Below are 17,598 nucleotides of genomic sequence, written 5' to 3'. Positions count from 1 at the left end.
AGAAACAGGCTGAGGTTAGCGTTAGTTAGCATGGCGTCACAACAGAAAAGCACCCAACAAACAAGGAAAGTTTTTTTTTTTTTTTAGAATGAGAGTGCGGGTGGAAGAAACGCTCATTATATTAGAACAATATCTGTGAGTGATATTCGGCCATTTATCACGATGAGACGTTGTTGCGTAAGATGGAATAAAACCATAGGCATACATAAACAAACACGGGGGAGGGTAAACTCAATTACAGTGCTTTTTCATAACCACTGCAGAAGATGACTGCAGTGCATGCTATCAATCACACAGCCCTTAAGTGGCAAATTTCACGGCCTAAATCTGATTACTCTGAAGCCATAGCAGAGAGAGGGGGGGGGGGTCTCCCATTCTCTCTCCTCTCGCACACAAACAAACAAACAAACAAACACAGACAGACATGCACACAGGTACAATTCGCTCACACCATCGAGGCTCCATTTCAATTTTGCTCTGAATGGGCCTCTGTGCTCTGCCGTGTGCTATTTAATCATCAAACAGACACAGTCACTCTTCACAGTTAATATATAGACTCTGAGAGTACGCTTTCCCCTGGCTGAGGCACTGCGTGCATTTGTCTTCCTTTTGTAGCATTTTCAAGGAGGATATTCCACTGTCTTACAAAAAATTGTAGTGTAGTAAAAGTACAATATACGTATAGTATAGGAAAGAAGGAAAAGTATGGATATTTTTAAATACTCCACAAAAAGTAAAAACAAGAAATGAAATGTCATGTACAGGTGCCTGCTTGTCTCAGTGGCGCAAAGGTGTTTGGCCTGATTGGGGCATATAGGGTTTAGTATTCCATTGGCTTAGAGGCCAACCAATCAGGAGAATCTCTCCACTACATCGCCACTAGCACTATAGTCCTCTGGGTGTTTGTTGACAGCTGGCTTTTATCCAGCCACCTGTAAAGAAAATACCTCAAAATGTTACTTAAGTACAGTAGTTACATTACACCTGTGTGTGTGTGTGTGCGTGTGCGTGCGTGCGTGCGTGCGTGCGTGCGTGCGTGCGCGCAAGGCCGGCCACTATCTCAGTGGAGAGATGCTGATGCAGCCCTTCGTCCGTGTGCCAGTCTGCAGGGACCTGGCATCACGGCACTGATCAATAATCACAAGCGACGCGTGCCAAGTGTATTATGTCTGCAGCCTCATCGAGCTTATTTATTTCGTGGCTGTCGGCTACAATCAAGGCCAGCCTGTGCCCCACTGGGTAGGCTGAAGCGGTCGAAAGCTGGTCTGGCTCCTCCTCTGGGAAGCTGCTTCATTTATTCTCTGTCGCTCGGCGTGTCGGGCGCCAAAAATAGCCGACCTACAAGCCCACAACGTGTCACATTGCGATGCATTGTCAGCGTGTGTGTGTGTGTGACGCGGCTTGGCCTGTTGTAGCGCCACCATGAGGCTGATTTGAAAACTGTCAAGTGGCATTTCTTCCTCAGCCTAGTGGGAATATGCATGCACAGTTTCACCGCAATCGGACGCTGCGTTGAGTAGTTGTGGCAATTTGTACAAAACCGGTCTACTCCTGAAAGGTAGGCAATGAAGGTGGATTATGAGAAATCAAACAAACGCGTCTTGATCACATGACTATGGAGAGCATGTGTACCGATTTGCGTGAAATTTGGATAAAATCTGAAGGAGTAATATTAGAAAATGTGTTTTACATATGTCGGCCTCCTGGTGGCGCTATAAAGAGCAGATGTGAAAAATTCCAGGCAAAGGTTTTTCCTTGGCCTCTAGGGAGTTGGCATACAAAGTTATCCACAGATCCGTGCAGTTAGAGGTAAAACACTTTTCGGCAAGTTATAGCGCCACCATGAGGCTGAGTTGAAAATGTTCACGTGGCATTTCTTCCTCGGCCTAGTGGGAATCACACGATGTGTCCATGATTTGCAGCATTTTGTTTGAAACTGAACACTGCAAACTTTGGAAGCCAATCAGGATGGAGTCTGAGAAATGTGAAAGACCCGTTTCGTGGAATGGCTCTAGAGAGACTGTGTACCAATTTGCGTGATGTTTGGACAAAATCTGTAGGTGTACTGTCCAAAAACTTGTTTTGCACAAAGCGGCCTCCTGGTGGTGCTATAACAGGCCGTTCTGGAAATTCTGGGGCAGAGGTTCATCGTTGGCATCCAGGGAGTGTGTGTGCAAAATTTGACATCGACCGGGTTAACGGTGCCGGAGATTAGCTCTTCACAGACGGACGGACACACACACACACACACACACACACACGGACGGACGGACGGACGGACGGACGGACGGAGTGCAAAACATACTCGGACGGAGTGCAAAACATACTCTCTCCCCATGCCTTCGGCCTGGTGGAGACAATAAGACTAATCCATCTTGGAATGATAACGTGAACTAGATTTTGAAAACGGTAGTCTTCAGAGCACACCCTGCAATATTTTCATACATACAACACGCACACTCACTCACTCACTCACTCACTCACTCACTCACTCACTCAAAAACACACACACACACACACACACACACTCACACTCACACTCACACTCACACTCACACTCACACACACTCACATGCGCACACTCACCCACACTCTGAAATGCTGGGAGGTTCCTCAATGCAATGGCCATCATCATCATCATCATCGGTCTTCTTCATGCCCACTTGGTGCTCGGTGGTGCCAGGCGGCTGTGGGCGTGTCTGTCCACAGGCCTCTGGGCTGGGCCCCGGCCCTGCCCCCCCCGGGCCTGGCCCCGCCCCTGAGCTGCTCGTTTGTGGGATGGTGTACACCTTGGAGGAGTCGGCGGACATACAGTATCTGGCGCCCCGCGCCAGGGGACTACCCGAGTGGTGCGAGCCACTGGTCGGAAGAGCAAAAAAATAAAAATGAAGCAAGCATGTAACACAAAGAATGACCAAAATAAAAACAAACAAAGCAAGCAGATGAATGGGTGACATAAATGTGAAAAAGTAAACTGAGGGTATGGTTTGGGACTGATAAGGCTGAGACTGAGGTGATTTGGCTCTATCCTCCACACACACACACACACACACACACACACACACACAACTTGAATGCTACTATAGCAACGTTGTGACTAGTGGTAGCAAACCTTTCACATGCTATTCATGGACATACTGTACATAAATCTGCTTTCTGCTTCGATGCCCCTACTTCATGGAACACTCTACAGCAATCACTGAAAATTGGTACCCCAATATCATATGGTCAATTTAATAACCTGCTTTTAAACCTCCCTACCTCAATATGTAACTGTTTTTAACTTGTGTTTTGTTTCACTGTCTGTAAATTATGTCTCTATGCCTTACGTGAAGATTTGATTTGTGTTTTATATCTGTCTTAAATTGCTTTATATATGTGATCTCGTCAGCATTGCAAATGAGGGGGACCTCAATGCTCTTTTCGAGAATAAATAAAGGTTTCAATCAATCAATACATATTCTGGTCTTTGTTTGTTCTCTTTTTTTGTGAAGAGGATATTAGGGTCATTTTTCTGACTACACTACACTGTTTTGAGTATTAAAGTGGTAAAGATGAAGCATATTCACCATGATTCACCTCCAACAACATGAGCAGCATGTGAGCCTATAATAATCAGTCCAAGAGCAGCGCGCCGCCCGGATATCTTCTAGTTTCCTTCATTGATCGTTTCATCTAATGGAAGTCTCTCTAGGACCGCCGACAGGCACATCTCACTTTTCTTCTGATCTGTTCTGTCTGTCTGATCTCTTTCATCCCTCATCTCACCACCACAAAGGGAATCTCCTGTTAACAGCTCAGCTTAACCACTTAAGCCATATTTATTTTATACTTCGTTGTACGACGGTGTTACACGAAAATACCAAATATAGCCGATCTATAACCACTTCAGCCCCGTTTCATACCTCCATCACATGAGGGTGTTGCACAGAAATGGCTAAAACAGGCCAATCTATGCACATCTTTGACATTTTTAAGGGGATGGGGAACAGATCATGCTAAAAATTCCAACCTCAATCATCTCAACTCCTTCTATGCTCAAACTGCGTGGTGGTTAGAAAACGTTCTATTAGATACAGAGGTACTACACTTTGGGACAAATATTCCTACTGGTTTACAACTTTCTTCTCTGAACTTGTTTAAGAACAAACTGAAGGTTGTTCGGATTGACCGCATCACTTAATGTTCATAGTTTTGTAGTCTTGTCTCTAATCATGACTTAGATTATCAAGTATGTTTGAATCATGCTGTAGATTTTATATATTTTTTTTTATATACTGCAATCATGTCTACTGGAAATGATGTATAACTTGTTATAATGTCTTTATTGTATTTTGTATACAGTAGGTAGAGGCCTCATATAACCCCCCAGGGCTTCTTGCCTCCCCCTGGCACTTTCCCTTTTGTATTTTCATGCTTTAATGTATTGCACTATACTGTGCTCAAATCAAATCAAAACCTTTGTTAAAGAAAAACGACGAATCTAGCTTGAAGCACATAATCTGCTACATCCATATTCATGCCCATCTGGCCCATGCCCTAAAAAAACATGTGTTCCAACTGTTTGACTGTTTCTTCAGATACCACTGAAGTGTCATAGGCTCCTATATGTCAGAACTGAAAAGTAAAATGGGTGGTGAGTGGTGACCAGGATGATTTGCGTTCCTTGGAATGGTATCGTGGACTGGACCGGTTTAGAGTTTGGGGTCCTTTTGTTTTGCTTTGAGGCAGGCACGCTGGCACGCTGATGTCCATATAAGCCAATCCTTGACCGGTCGACTTTTTGGCAGTGTGTCAGAGTTTTTGGCAACTCATACACCGTGCACTAGAGCGAGGCAGGATGATTTTCATTAAGCTGTCTCTGCGTCTCTCCCCCCCTATATGTGCACGCACGCACGAGCACACGCACACACACACACGCACGCGCACGCACTCGCACACACACACACACACACACACACAGGTCAGTGATCTGAACAGACTGTGGGGTAACATAATCCTATATGAGATGAACAAACAAGACGCCCGTTTTGTTTTAAAGACAGACTGTGGAAGCTCCAGGGCCAACCCGCTCTGAAGCCCCACCTTCCTCCCAGCTGGCCCCCAGACTGGTGGCGGGGACAGGGGACATGGGGCCCCCCCATCCCCCACCCCGGCACTCCAGTACCCTGCTTTATCAGTTCTGGCACAGTGGGATGGAGCAGCCTGCAGGTCACTGGGGAGGACTGCTGGGCGATAAGGTCAGGTAACAGCTACTGTGTGTGTGTGTGTGTGTGTGTGTGTGTGTGTGTGTGTGTGTGTGTGTGTGTGTGTGTGTGTGTGTGTGTGTGTGTGTGTGTGTGTGTGTGTGTGTGTGTGTGTGTGTGTGTGTGTGTGTGTGTGTGTGTGTGTGTGTGTGTGTGTGTGTGTGTGTGTGTGTGTGTGTGTGTGTGTGTGTGAACTATGAGCACCCAGGTGCTATATGTCTACTAGTATCATGTCTAAGGACTCAGTCTCAGATTGTTGAGAGAAAATGCAATTTCCCCCTTGCGGACATATCAATGACCTGACGCAGACATACTGTTATCTGCCCACTGCCAAGAATGACATAAAACATATAGGATACATACATTGTTGACGTTAACCAGCCTTTGTCTTAAAGGTCACATCTCGGATCCTCCTACATACTGTACACGTACGTATGTGCAGTCAGTGGACATTTGAAGCTAAAGTGGTCGAACGTAGCCATTCGAAAGCCACCTTTCGGGGGTTGAAAAGGTTACTTGGACACGCATACAGATGGAAATCCTAGTTTCTATCACAGTCATAAAACACATCCGTGTCCCACTGTACCTGGAATGGGAGGAGATCTCGCTCAGGTCGCCGATGCTGCCCTCCCCGGTCCCGTGACCGGCCATGATGGCCGAGGCGTAACCCTGTGGCAGGTACAGCTTCCCGTGATCCTCCTCCGAGGCCCCGTCGTGGTGGTGGTTCTCCGACGCCCAGGGACCCTGCTCCCCCTGCCCCCTGCCTTGCAGCATCACGCGGGCCCCGGGGGGAACGCAGGGGTTGGTGTCGATGCCGCTGTCCGTCGAGGCTCCCTTGATGTAGGTGAGGCCCAACATCTCCGGGTCCATCAGGTCTCCGGAGCCAAAGTGCTTATCGTCGCTGTTGCTGGAGGCGTTGCTGGAGAGGGTGTTGCTACTCGAGTGGCTTGAGTTCTTATCTCCTGTCTGCTAGAGAGAGAGAGAGAGAGAGAGGGGAAGAAAGAGAGACAGAGGCTGGTAAACCCACCGGCACGGGAGACTTTCCTTGAGTAGATCACCTGGGTATATACTGGGTATATGAATTCCGGCCAATGGTTAAAGACCCCTGTTACTAAAACCAACAGGTGCAAATTCTCATTTATAACTACCTCCATCCGGGCCGTCAACAAGGGAAGCAGGAGGAGGTAGATGTAGTTACATTCGGTGCACTTTAGCTCTTAGTTGCACTTTATATTTAACGTAACATCTGTATCTTGTGATAATTTATACGTATGTCTGTTGTTGTTTATACGTACATTCTACTGTTTGTAATGTCTTTAAGAGCTTTTATTATCTGCTGTAAAACGAAGTGCCCAGCTTGGGACATATGAATAAACTTGACCTTGACCTTGACCATGTGGATGTCTATCCCATTCAGACAAATCTGATGTTTATTCAGAACTCTTGATATCTGGCACTGAGGTTGACCTGTATTTTTCTTGTCGTCCGTCCATATAATGCAATTAGTGAAACACTAATTGCGTTGCATACATACAGTATACGTTTTGGGAGTTCACAAAACAACTCATTTATAATCAGAGAGCCATCCATCCATCAACGAACAACTGGAAGCCACGGAGATACAAGATGGAGTCAGTATCCCTAATGCATCCTCGGATACATTATTGAAGACCTTAATGTTGCATTTGCAGTAGTCGATCAATACTGATGACAGTAGACTTCTCAGGTAATGGGGTTTAGGTTAAGGTCGACTTAATGGGAGGAACAGGAACTAATTGACTTCTGCACTAAAACCCATGCATCCGGTTTCCTTTTTAATGCCTCGCAAAGGCCTAGGCCAGCTGAATCATGGATGGATCTATGAATCACATTACCTTTAAAGAAGGAAAAAAGTACCCTGCGCTTTGGGAACCAAGATAACAGAGAAAGATATATCTCCACTGAACTATATTAGAGTGTTATGAGATTAAAAAGAGAGTTAGATGATCTAAGGGGATCAAACACTTGTTCAACCTTTTAGAGAGAGCTGTCCCACAGTGAGGCTGCCGGAAACGATGACGAGCAGAGAAATGGCCATTTAGCATGCTAACAGAGTGCACGTCATACAATGTACCACGAGACAGACACCCTGATATTTGTCTCCACCAGGCCGAAGGCATGGTTGGCTACTGAATTCCAGAGGTGGAAAGTAACTAAGTATGTATGTATGCCAAGTACTGTACTTAAGTACAATTTTGAGGTATTTGTACTTTACTTGAGTATTTCCAATTTCCAATATTGGGTTAAGGTTACAGTAGGTTTAGGGCCTCGCTCACACAGTCGCAACAGATTGCTGTATGCTTGTTGTATACAAAGGGTGTGACACAGCTTGCCCCAATGCATTTCCAATGGGAGTCACATGGTTTGACACAACATTTGTGTTGTATGAGGGGGAGGGGCGCAGTCAAAACACAGCCGAAAGCCATACAACAGCTTGTAGTCCAAAATGTGGACTACAAACCATGTGACTTCCATTGGAAATGCATTGGGGCGGCCATGACACTCACAACATTCATACAACAAGCATGCAGCAATGTTTTAAAGGTCTGAGTGAGGCCTAGGTGTGCTGCCCTGTGGGACGTGAGGGTTTGAGATAGGTTGTAGTTGTAGGACTAATGACTGGTCTAACCAATGACTAGTCTAAACCAAGTACTGTCTAAACTAAGTACTGTACCCGCCGATGCGACGCATTGTGAGCTTGTAGATCTGCTATTTTCAAAAGATTGTATACATTTGAAAAGTTTAAATGGGACATTCTGCATAATGTCTACTTCTACTTTTGGTACATTAAGTACATTCTGATACCAATACCTTAGTACTTTTATTCAAGTATTTTTTTTATTCTGGACTTTAACTTTTACATGGCAGTATTGATACTTTTACTTAAGTAAAACATTTGAGTACTTTTTCCACCACTTGTAAGCATGATAGGAGATTGTGTACCGCGAGACAAACACCCTGAAATTTGGCGACTGAAATCCACCACCAAGGTCGATGTGACCTTATCTCTGCTCACACATCGATGTGAGCATAACCAGGTCTGACAGGTCTCAGTGCGTGCAGCGGACCCCCCCCACCCCCCCCCCCCCCCCCCACACACACACACACACACACACACAAAACACCTCAACACCTCCAAGTAACGGAGTCAGAGTAGTAGTCGGGCACTTACCCTGGACAGCTTGTTGGGCGAGTCCTTGCCTCCCTCTCTCTGCTTCAGGGAGTTGAGGATCTTGGTGGAGGGAATGTGCCACTTGGCCTCTGCGGATGGAGGAGAAGAGAGAGAGAGAGTTGAGTGGGGTTGGATTGGCAGAGTCACAGCCAGGGCACCGCACCAGTGTTGATTTTTAGCAGCAAATTTAGATTTTAGTTTTAGTCATAGTCTCTTGAATAGTTTTCATTTAGTTTTAGTCACATTTGAGTCACCCGGAATGCTTTAGTGTTAGTCTAGTTTTAGTCAACTAACTACCAGTAAGACGCCTGAGGGCGAGAAGCGACCTCGCCCTAATTAAGGGCGAGGTCGCGTGCACGCATCCGCCTGTCCTGCTGGGCGAGCGCTGGCGCTTTGGAATGTTGGGTCAGATCAACATACAGTATCTGCCTGGGTGGCAGCAGACTGCTGGGCGAGCGCTGGGGCTTTGGCATGGGGGGGTAAGATCTTCATTTTCAGGCCTGTTGAGAACTCTAGTTTTCGAGTTACTGGCCAATAGTGATGACATCAGGGATCTCCATATATGGGCTTAATATTGATGTCACGTGTTCTCTCACCGGGAAATGCTCTCATCTGCTCTCTCTGCAATCATATGATTTTATGGCATAAGTGAAAAATCGGATCGGAGCAAAACAAAACGTGATCGGGACATCCCTAACTGTAACAGAGCTGAATAAGAGTCCAATTATGAACACCCAGAATGTGTGCGGTGCGAGTAGGAGTAGGTAGAGCAGTAGAGCAGTAGAGCAGTAGGTAGAGCAGTAGGTAGAGCAGTAGGTAGAGCAGTAGGTAGAGCAGTAGGTAGAGCATTAGGTAGAGCAGTAGGTAGAGCAGTAGGTAGAGCAGTAGGTAGAGCTGCAGCAGTAGGTAGAGCAGTAGGTAGAGCTGCAGCAGTAGGTAGAGCAGTAGGTAGAGCAGTAGGTAGAGCAGTAGGTAGAGCAGTAGAGCAGTAGGTAGAGCTGCAGCAGTAGGTAGAGCAGTAGGTAGAGCAGTAGGTAGAGCAGTAGAGCAGTAGGTAGAGCAGTAGGTAGAGCAGTAGGTAGAGCAGTAGGTAGAGCAGTAGAGCAGTAGAGCAGTAGGTAGAGCAGTAGGTAGAGCAGTAGGTAGAGCAGTAGGTAGAGCAGTAGAGCAGTAGGTAGAGCAGTAGGTAGAGCAGTAGGTGGAGTAGTAGGTGGAGCAGTAGGTGGAGCAGTAGGTGGAGCAGTAGGTGGAGCAGCAGGTAGAGCGGTAGGTAGAGCAGTAGGTAGAGCAGTAGGTAGAGCAGCAGGTAGAGCAGCAGGTAGAGCAGTAGGTAGAGCAGCAGGTAGAGCAGCAGGTAGAGCAGCAGGTAGAGCATTGGGACTCACCTGCAGACCTGGTCCTCTCTAGAGTGTGCTCTCTCTCTCGGTGGCTGTCGCCCTCACAGCCGTGCAGGTCTCCTGAGAGTTCATGGAGGACAGGAGACGGACATCTGAAGGAAGAAGAGGAGCTTATGCTTATAGCTTGTACTGCATAGTATAATACATGTTGATCTACGGAAATAGCAGATCTACAAGCTCACAACATGTCGCGGTGCAACCCGTCACAATCTTGTACGGTAGATCAGCTTTTTTCAGCTCACGATATACCGGAAATGCAATGAACTATAAATCAGGCTTTAGTTAGCCCTGTATTCTGTGAGCGTGACTAAATGCATGACACTTCATTGCATTCACAGCAGCGAGCTTGAGATCAATTTAAGGTCAAAATCACTTGGACACTTTCATAATAGAATCAAGCTTAGAATCTTAATCTTATCACTTTCCCCGCGAGGATTAATTAATTAATTCGCCTCGTATTGCCAGGATCCCCCCCCCCCCCCCCCCCCCCCCGTTCAACCCTTATTTTGAAGAGCCAACACCCGCGACCGGATGTTACAAATATTATACTAGTGTGTGTGTTGTCGCATCCACTTCCGGTCTTGCGATCGGGGCAGAGAAAGCCTCGTCACGAGGATCACAGCGTCGGCTATGGGCCGTTGAACAAACCTTGTTTTGACCAGAAATGCCGTCTGGGAGAAGGAATTGGAGATAAAGGTGATTGAAAGAAACAGATAAGATGGCGCGCTGCAGTCTTGTTGACATCATCAGATAGCGACCCAATGCTAATGTGAGTAGCATCTCGACTCGATCGATCAAAAGCACTATAAAAGACCAATTGGCGTTAATCTACGACAATGGCAATGGCCGATTCATTCAAATTCATTGAAATGGCTGATTCATTCAAATTGTGTGGATTCATGCCAATGGCAGGCTTCGAGTTAATAATAATAATACAACTTTATTTGTATAGCACCTTTCATGACATGAAATGCAGCTCAAAGTGCTTTACAGAGCAATGAAGAAAAAAAGAAAGGAAAAGCAAGGCATAAAACATTCAAATAATAGCCTCCTACAGTGAGGACATGAATAACAAGGAAAAGATCAACTAAAAGCAAAAGCTGTGCTTTAGAAATGTCTACAGAGGCTGCCTGTCGAAGGTTAAGAGCAAAGGGGTTATGACAGATGCACTTAAGTCACGGAGAGTGTCATTTGAACGTTAATGCAGAGCCTGGGATCTATTACCTAATGAACATGTTGGCTTCTCTGCCATGACAACTTTGGCAGTGATCTGTGAAGGGTTCATGTCACTTCTGAGGCCTCTGACAGACGGCCCAGGCAGGCGTATAGGCAGTAGTGTGGAGCTAAGCCTCTTGTTATGGTCTGTAAGCACTTACGCTCGTCAACCAGTCTCTGATGGATTCTGCCTCAAGTACAAGACCCAATACAGTGTGTCAGCCCTTAAGCCTGTACAGTCAGCAGGCCCTGATGTCCCGTGCAAAAGAATGGAGAATGGGAAACAGACCTAGCTGTGTGTGTGTGTGTGTGTGTGTGTGTACAGCAAAACTATTTCACAGTGTTGTCCACGCACTGACTCGTTCTCCGGGACACCTACAGTATAGCGTCTTCTGTATTTAAAGGGTCATTGGTTCAAAATACCTGGAATGGACGACAGACCCACTGCAGCTCTGTATAGTGCTTTTAAGGTGTACTTTCCCCCCCAGAGACATTGCACTCCTGCTATTAAGCTTCCACAGAGATTGAAGTTGACCTTAAATTGTTTTTTTTTGGATTTCACCTCGACTGCAGGTAGCCTACCTACCTAGCTCTTTCCATGCCACGCTTGCACACATGTCCGAGGGCTCCTTCGCCGCTAGAAGGGCTAATATGCTAACTGCGAGGCAGAGGAGATTTTTCTTTGAGCTACAAAAATCGCCTAATTGCCATTCCAGACGTGGATGGCGAAAAGAGAAAAACGCTGTTAAAGATCGTGCTTATAACAGGAGTGAATGGAGGGGGGACATTTTTAATCGCCCAACATAGCGGAATGAAATCGTCTCCTACGGAAACAACACCCGCCTACGGTACGTGGATGCGAGGCTAGTCTGTAATATGCATACAAAGACGTTAAAGATGTCAACTGTACAAAGACATCAGATTGACGGTCACAAGCATGGCGTACCCATCATACGAAGGCTGCTGGGACCAGGTGCTGCTGCCAGACGGTCCAGGGTCACTGGAGGAGGACTGGTTGCTGGGCGAGCTACGGTAGTGCGGGTCTCCCTTGTTGCACGACGTGACCTGAGGGTTCTCCATATCATGGATGGTCCTGCAGAGACAAGTATCCACACTGCATAAGGACACATGGACCGTACTGTGTTACTCACTGTCTGACACATACAGCAGACAGTATAAGGGCTTCAGGACATGGACTAAATCCGCAAGACCTTTTCTTTGCAGACCTGTAACACATTGACATGCCGAAGTAACGTTACGTAAAGAGATACGTAGTGGTAAAACTTGGTAAGAAATCACACCCGTGTGAAGTAAGTGGTGCAACTCCGTGTGGGTGTCCCCGGGGGGGTCCCCGAAACTTCCAGGCCCACAGGAACGCGCATAGGGTGCCGGCCCGGTTCCGGCAAGCCGCCCCTCGTCCGCAACGGACGAGAAATGACAGAGTTACCGTTTAATCATACAGTTAAAGTGTGTGTGTGTGTGTGTGTGTGTGTGTGTGTGTGTGTGTGTGTGTGTGGCTGCACAACAGTGACACTTGGTTGTGAAAACCAACCAAACGCTATTTTCGTGCTCAGACCCAGCCAGGGACGGACACAGCCAGCCAGCCAGCCACCCACAGACACACAAAGCTGCATAAGGAAGTGGTTGCACCACTTAAAAAAAGGATCTTTGGACATCCTTTCTAGAGGCTGCGATTGCGTAACAAGCAGAAACAAAAGGTTTTTTGTACTTCTCTCAGTCGGTCTATTGACATTTTGAAATGGCTGTTTCGCCCCAAGGAGGGTCTCAGCCGCCGTACAGTGAGGTTTGCAGACGAATGGCAGAAACTAGAAAGGCGATGTCAGTGAGACGAAGTTATCTGATTCTACCGAGACAAAAGGCACACAGCGAGAAAGGTTATATCAGTTGGGGAGTATACGAGGACTCGCAGAGGAGAGCACAACAACGACATACCATAGTTACAGTATACTCCAGTTTGTAAAAAAAAAAAGAAAAACAAGCTAGGTTTTCTTTGCGTGTAAAAACAATGGCGAGCTTGTTGTGTTTACATGGTTACGGTGAAGTGGACAGAAGTGGTTTTGAATGTGAAAGGATGCTGCAGGCGGCCTCTTTGAAACCTAACGGTGCTGGAAAAAAGTACTCCATTTCTTTACCAGTGTTGTTTTTGGGCAGCAAAATTTGATTTTAGTTTCAGTCATTAGTCTCTTCAATAGTTTTTATTTAGTTTCAGTCACATTTTAGTCACCTGGAATGTTTTAGTGTTAGTTTAGTTTTAGTCGACTAAATGTCATGAGATTTTAGTCGACTAAATCTACGGTTGATTTAGTCGACTAAAATGTATTTTGGCGGGCCTTGATGCCGTCGTAATGAATGTTTTTACACTTGCTGAAAATAGCCGAGCTTGTAGATCGGCTATTTTCAGCATGCAACCAAGTGTAAAATGACTGAATCTCTTGTCCGCTGGTCCCTTCCTAACATTTTAGTCTAGTTTTTATTTGTTGACGAAATCGTCAGTATATTTAGTCTTAGTTTTAGTCATCATGCTGTAGCTTAGTTTTCATTTAAGTATCATTGCAGTATACTGCAATGTAGAAATTCTCAGTTTCAAGTAAAAGTCCGGAATTCAAAATGTACTTGAGTAAAAGTATGAAAGTATTTGCATCAAAATGTACTTGAGTAAAAGTATGAAAGTATCGGCATCAAAATGTACCAAGTAGCAAAAAGTAAATGTGCTCGTGCAGAATGTCTCACTTCAAGTTTTCAAATGTATAAAAGAATCTTTTGAAAATAGCAGATCTACAAGCTCACAATGCGTCGCATCGCGACACATTGTGAGCTTGTAGATCAGCTATTTTCAAATGGCCTAAATGTATATCGGGCTGAAGCTGTTAATGTTTGTTTTCTGTAATAATAATCAAAATCTACAAAGTAACTAGTAACTAAAGTTTCAAATAATTGTAGTGGAGTAAAAGTACAATATTTGGATCCGAGATGTAGTGGAGTATACAAGTAAAAGTATTGGAAATTGGAATAAAGTACAGATACTTCAAAAAAGTACAGTACTGAATTAAATGTACTTAGTTACTTTGCACTGTGCATGATGACGACGAATGATAGCAACCAGATGTGGTGAAATATGTCCAGTGTTTTGTTTTTCTTATTTTCTTAATGTAGCCCAGTCAACTGATCACAACTGGGTTTTTTGTTTCTGTAGCATGCACTCCTAATGTATCATAGCTACATATTATAATCCTGCATGAGACAAGGGGAGGTGTATCTACTGTACATACTGCCACCTGCCCAGGAAACGCACCCCCCATGAGAGCCTATAGCTACTGTATGCTTGAGATTGAAAACAAACATGGTATATTTTAGTATAGTGTATTTGCCTAGCAGCCTTCCTTTGAACTATTCACGCCAAAGTAGCGTTACACCCCTAGATGGACACAAGACAGCAATCCCATAGACCAGTGGTTCCCAAACTTTTTCATGTCAAGGACCCCCAAAATGACACTAATTAGCCCGCGGACCCCCATTTGAAAAGATATGCCAGGGACCCTCATAAGAGAAGATTTTTACGGCTCTAGCAATGATTCTCAACCCGTTTAATTTCAAGGACCCCCAGTTTGACATGCATTATTAGTCTACGGACCCCCATTTAATGGCATTTCTATCTCTGGGACACAATTTATATTGTAAAATCAATGTTAATCCAACTCTGAGAGTGTACATTCCGTTTGTACACTCTCAGAGTTACAGACCCATAAGGGTCCATTTGGTTCCAAACTATCATTTAGCTGGGTACCCCCTGGAACTCCCTCAAGGACCCCTGGGGGTCCCCGGACGTCCGGACCCCACTTTGGGAACCACTGCCATAGACAGCACGCTTTGTAACATTAGCTCTCCTTCCAGGTTTAGCTCTCCATAATACGCCAAAAGACTAATTCCTGAGAATCACTCTATTCGCACAGACAATTCTACCTTTGTACAGAAAATAAATATGCCATGTCAAAATGCACACATGGTAGTTATGTGACCATGGTTGTGTCTGTTGGATGGGTAGACCAATGAAATATGTTCTGATGAAATGTTAGATTTCAAGTGCACATTATTTCCCGAAATATACTGTCAGGTTTTGGCCAAATCTTTTAATATGTAGAAACAAATATGTTAAATCTATTGTACAGTAAGTACACCTTCTCTATACCGTCCAGGTCCTCCAGACCACCATGAGAGACACCCACCACCAAACTGCCAGTAACTCAATCGCAGCTCACATCATCGAACACTTTGGCCTAGAGCGCTACAGTTCTGCCCCCAGTGGAGGTGTTAGTCTCCTCAGAGGGGTCCAGACACTTCATATAAAACAGCAGCAGCTGCCTCTCACCCTCTCGCTACTCGCTCTCTTTCTCTCTCGGGCACATCAGGAAGAGGTTGGAACACACGGGGTTATTGAACGTCATTTTTTTCTCCTGCTAGCTCTGCAATAACATTGGTGGTCAGAGTCAGACGGAATGCCTGTCAGTCTCTCCGACGGACACATATTGGGTGTCACATTTTTTACAGTGCCAGGCCTGGAGTCTAGCTCGTACGAGGGGAAGGAGACACCGCTTTGGTGAATTCACACACTCCTTTATGTAGTGCACAGATGTTCTGTTTTCACGATATGCGTGCACGACACCTCAGTGTTAATTTCGTCGACTAAAACTAAAGACGAAAACGAAACTAAATGAAAACTAAGCTTCATGATGACTAAAACTAAGACTAAATATATTGACAATTTCTTCAACAAATAAAAACTAGACTAAAATGTTAGGAAGGGACTAGTGGACAAGAGATCCAGTATAGTATAAGTCATTTTACAATTAGTTGCATGCTGAAAATAGATGATCTACAAGCTCACAACGTGTCGCGCTGCGACGCGTTGTGGGCTTGTAGATAGGCTATTTTCAGCAAGTGAAAAAACAGTCATTAGGACGGCATCAAGGCCCGCCAAAATACATTTTGTTCGACTAAATCAACTGTAGATTTAGTCGACCAAAATCTTATGGTAAATGGTGCATTGATATAGCGCCTTTATCCAAGGCGCTTTACATAGATTGTGCATTGCATTCACCCATTCACACACACATTCATACACCGATGGCAGCGGAAACCATGCAAGGCACAAACCAGCACATCAGGAGCATTTAGGGGTTCAGCATCTTGCTCAAGGACACTTCGACACTAACTCTGGGGGAGCCCGGGTTCGAACTGGCAACCTTGCCGTTGCCATCCAGCCACTCTACCCCTGAGCCACCGCCGCCCAATGGTATTTAGTCAACTAAAACTAGACTAACACTAAAACATTCCAGGTTGACTAAAATGTGACTAAAACTAAATAAACTATTCAAGAGACTATGACTAAAACTAAAATCAAAATTTGCTGCCAAAAACAACACTGGTGCACGTACGCAGAAGATGACAACAACATAGGCAGCTGCAGCAGGGCTACACATTACGACTAATAGCTCAAAGAAACACTACACTAAATTACATTGTCAGTTATTACTTGTTGTTTAGATTGTAATGTTATTGTCCTATACTGTATTGTGTCGTACTGGTTATGTTATTGGCTGTGCTAATTTCAGCCGTACCGATGACCTTGTAGATAAATTAACAAGTTACACAGGTGACCAAGTTGCAGAAATGGTCAAGTGGTTGCCCTAACAATGGATTAGCCAAACACAGAGCAGTCTCCAATGCGATTCTTTCATTGGTACAATTGTCTTGGATGCAAAAGATCGCCTGTGTGATATCATTTCACATGGTTTAAACACAATATTGCCAAATAATTGAATGAGTTAAAGGGATATTTCATGTTAAAAGAAAAACTATTGGTCATCTACTACTTGTGGACACTCCAGACAGCAGTATTTAGATATTTGATATTAATTTTAGCTTACCCACAGCCCTCTTTATTTTTATTATTATTATAAATATTATTCTCTGGTATCGGCATTCGATTTTGGTATTGGCTAACACAGAAATTGTTGGTATCGGGATCAGATCGGAAACAAAAAAGTGTATCAGACATCCCTATAAAAATGCATGAAATGGTCAAAGTTGTCATGCTGACTACTAAGGCGTGTTGAGTGAGTCTCACAATCAACTCATAGTAACCTGGTAACATCCAAGGAATACAAATTATTACACATTATTTTTGTAATATTAAAGATGGAGTGCCGTGATTTTTGTTTTGCATGTGTCTATGGAGTTAACATTACTCTAATAGAGCCCCAGGTGTGGTTATAATATTCAAATATGTCTTCCCTGTGTATTCTTTGTTTCTTCCTGAAAGCTGAAAGCCTTTGAGTCAAACGGCCCAATCGAAATAACACCATTTTAGTGACATCATAACCCTAACCCCTCCCACATTATCATACAACAACAGCTGTGGGCGAGGCTTAAGTTCAGGTGGGTGGTGCTAAGGTGAAAACCAGGCATACTTAATGAACCGGTGGGTGTGGCCACATAAAAACATAATTTT

General features: G+C 44.8%; 1 protein-coding gene across 3 annotated transcripts in view; it reads right to left on the bottom strand.

Moving 5' to 3' along the window:
- The window catches only part of LOC306931685 (signal-induced proliferation-associated 1-like protein 2), a 152,438-nt gene that overhangs the window by 18,924 nt on the left and 115,916 nt on the right, over positions 1 to 17,598 (bottom strand). For 2 of the 3 annotated variants that reach the window (XM_079513228.1, XM_079513229.1), the window contains exons 13-17: positions 12,016 to 12,162; positions 9,843 to 9,946; positions 8,458 to 8,546; positions 5,833 to 6,215; positions 2,587 to 2,859 (exon numbers count right to left, since the gene is read on the bottom strand). In XM_079513228.1, the coding sequence (XP_079369354.1) occupies positions 2,587 to 2,859; positions 5,833 to 6,215; positions 8,458 to 8,546; positions 9,843 to 9,946; positions 12,016 to 12,162 (996 nt within the window). The remainder of the gene's footprint in view (positions 1 to 2,586; positions 2,860 to 5,832; positions 6,216 to 8,457; positions 8,547 to 9,842; positions 9,947 to 12,015; positions 12,163 to 17,598) is intronic. The other variant, XM_079513230.1, reaches the window with a different exon arrangement.

Source organism: Electrona antarctica (genome assembly GCF_951216825.1).
Source record: "Electrona antarctica genome assembly, chromosome: 10".
Classification (NCBI taxonomy): Eukaryota; Metazoa; Chordata; class Actinopteri; order Myctophiformes; family Myctophidae; genus Electrona; species Electrona antarctica.
The sequence above is the reverse complement of the archived record's forward strand: the minus strand, read 5'-3'. Positions and strand labels throughout refer to the sequence as shown.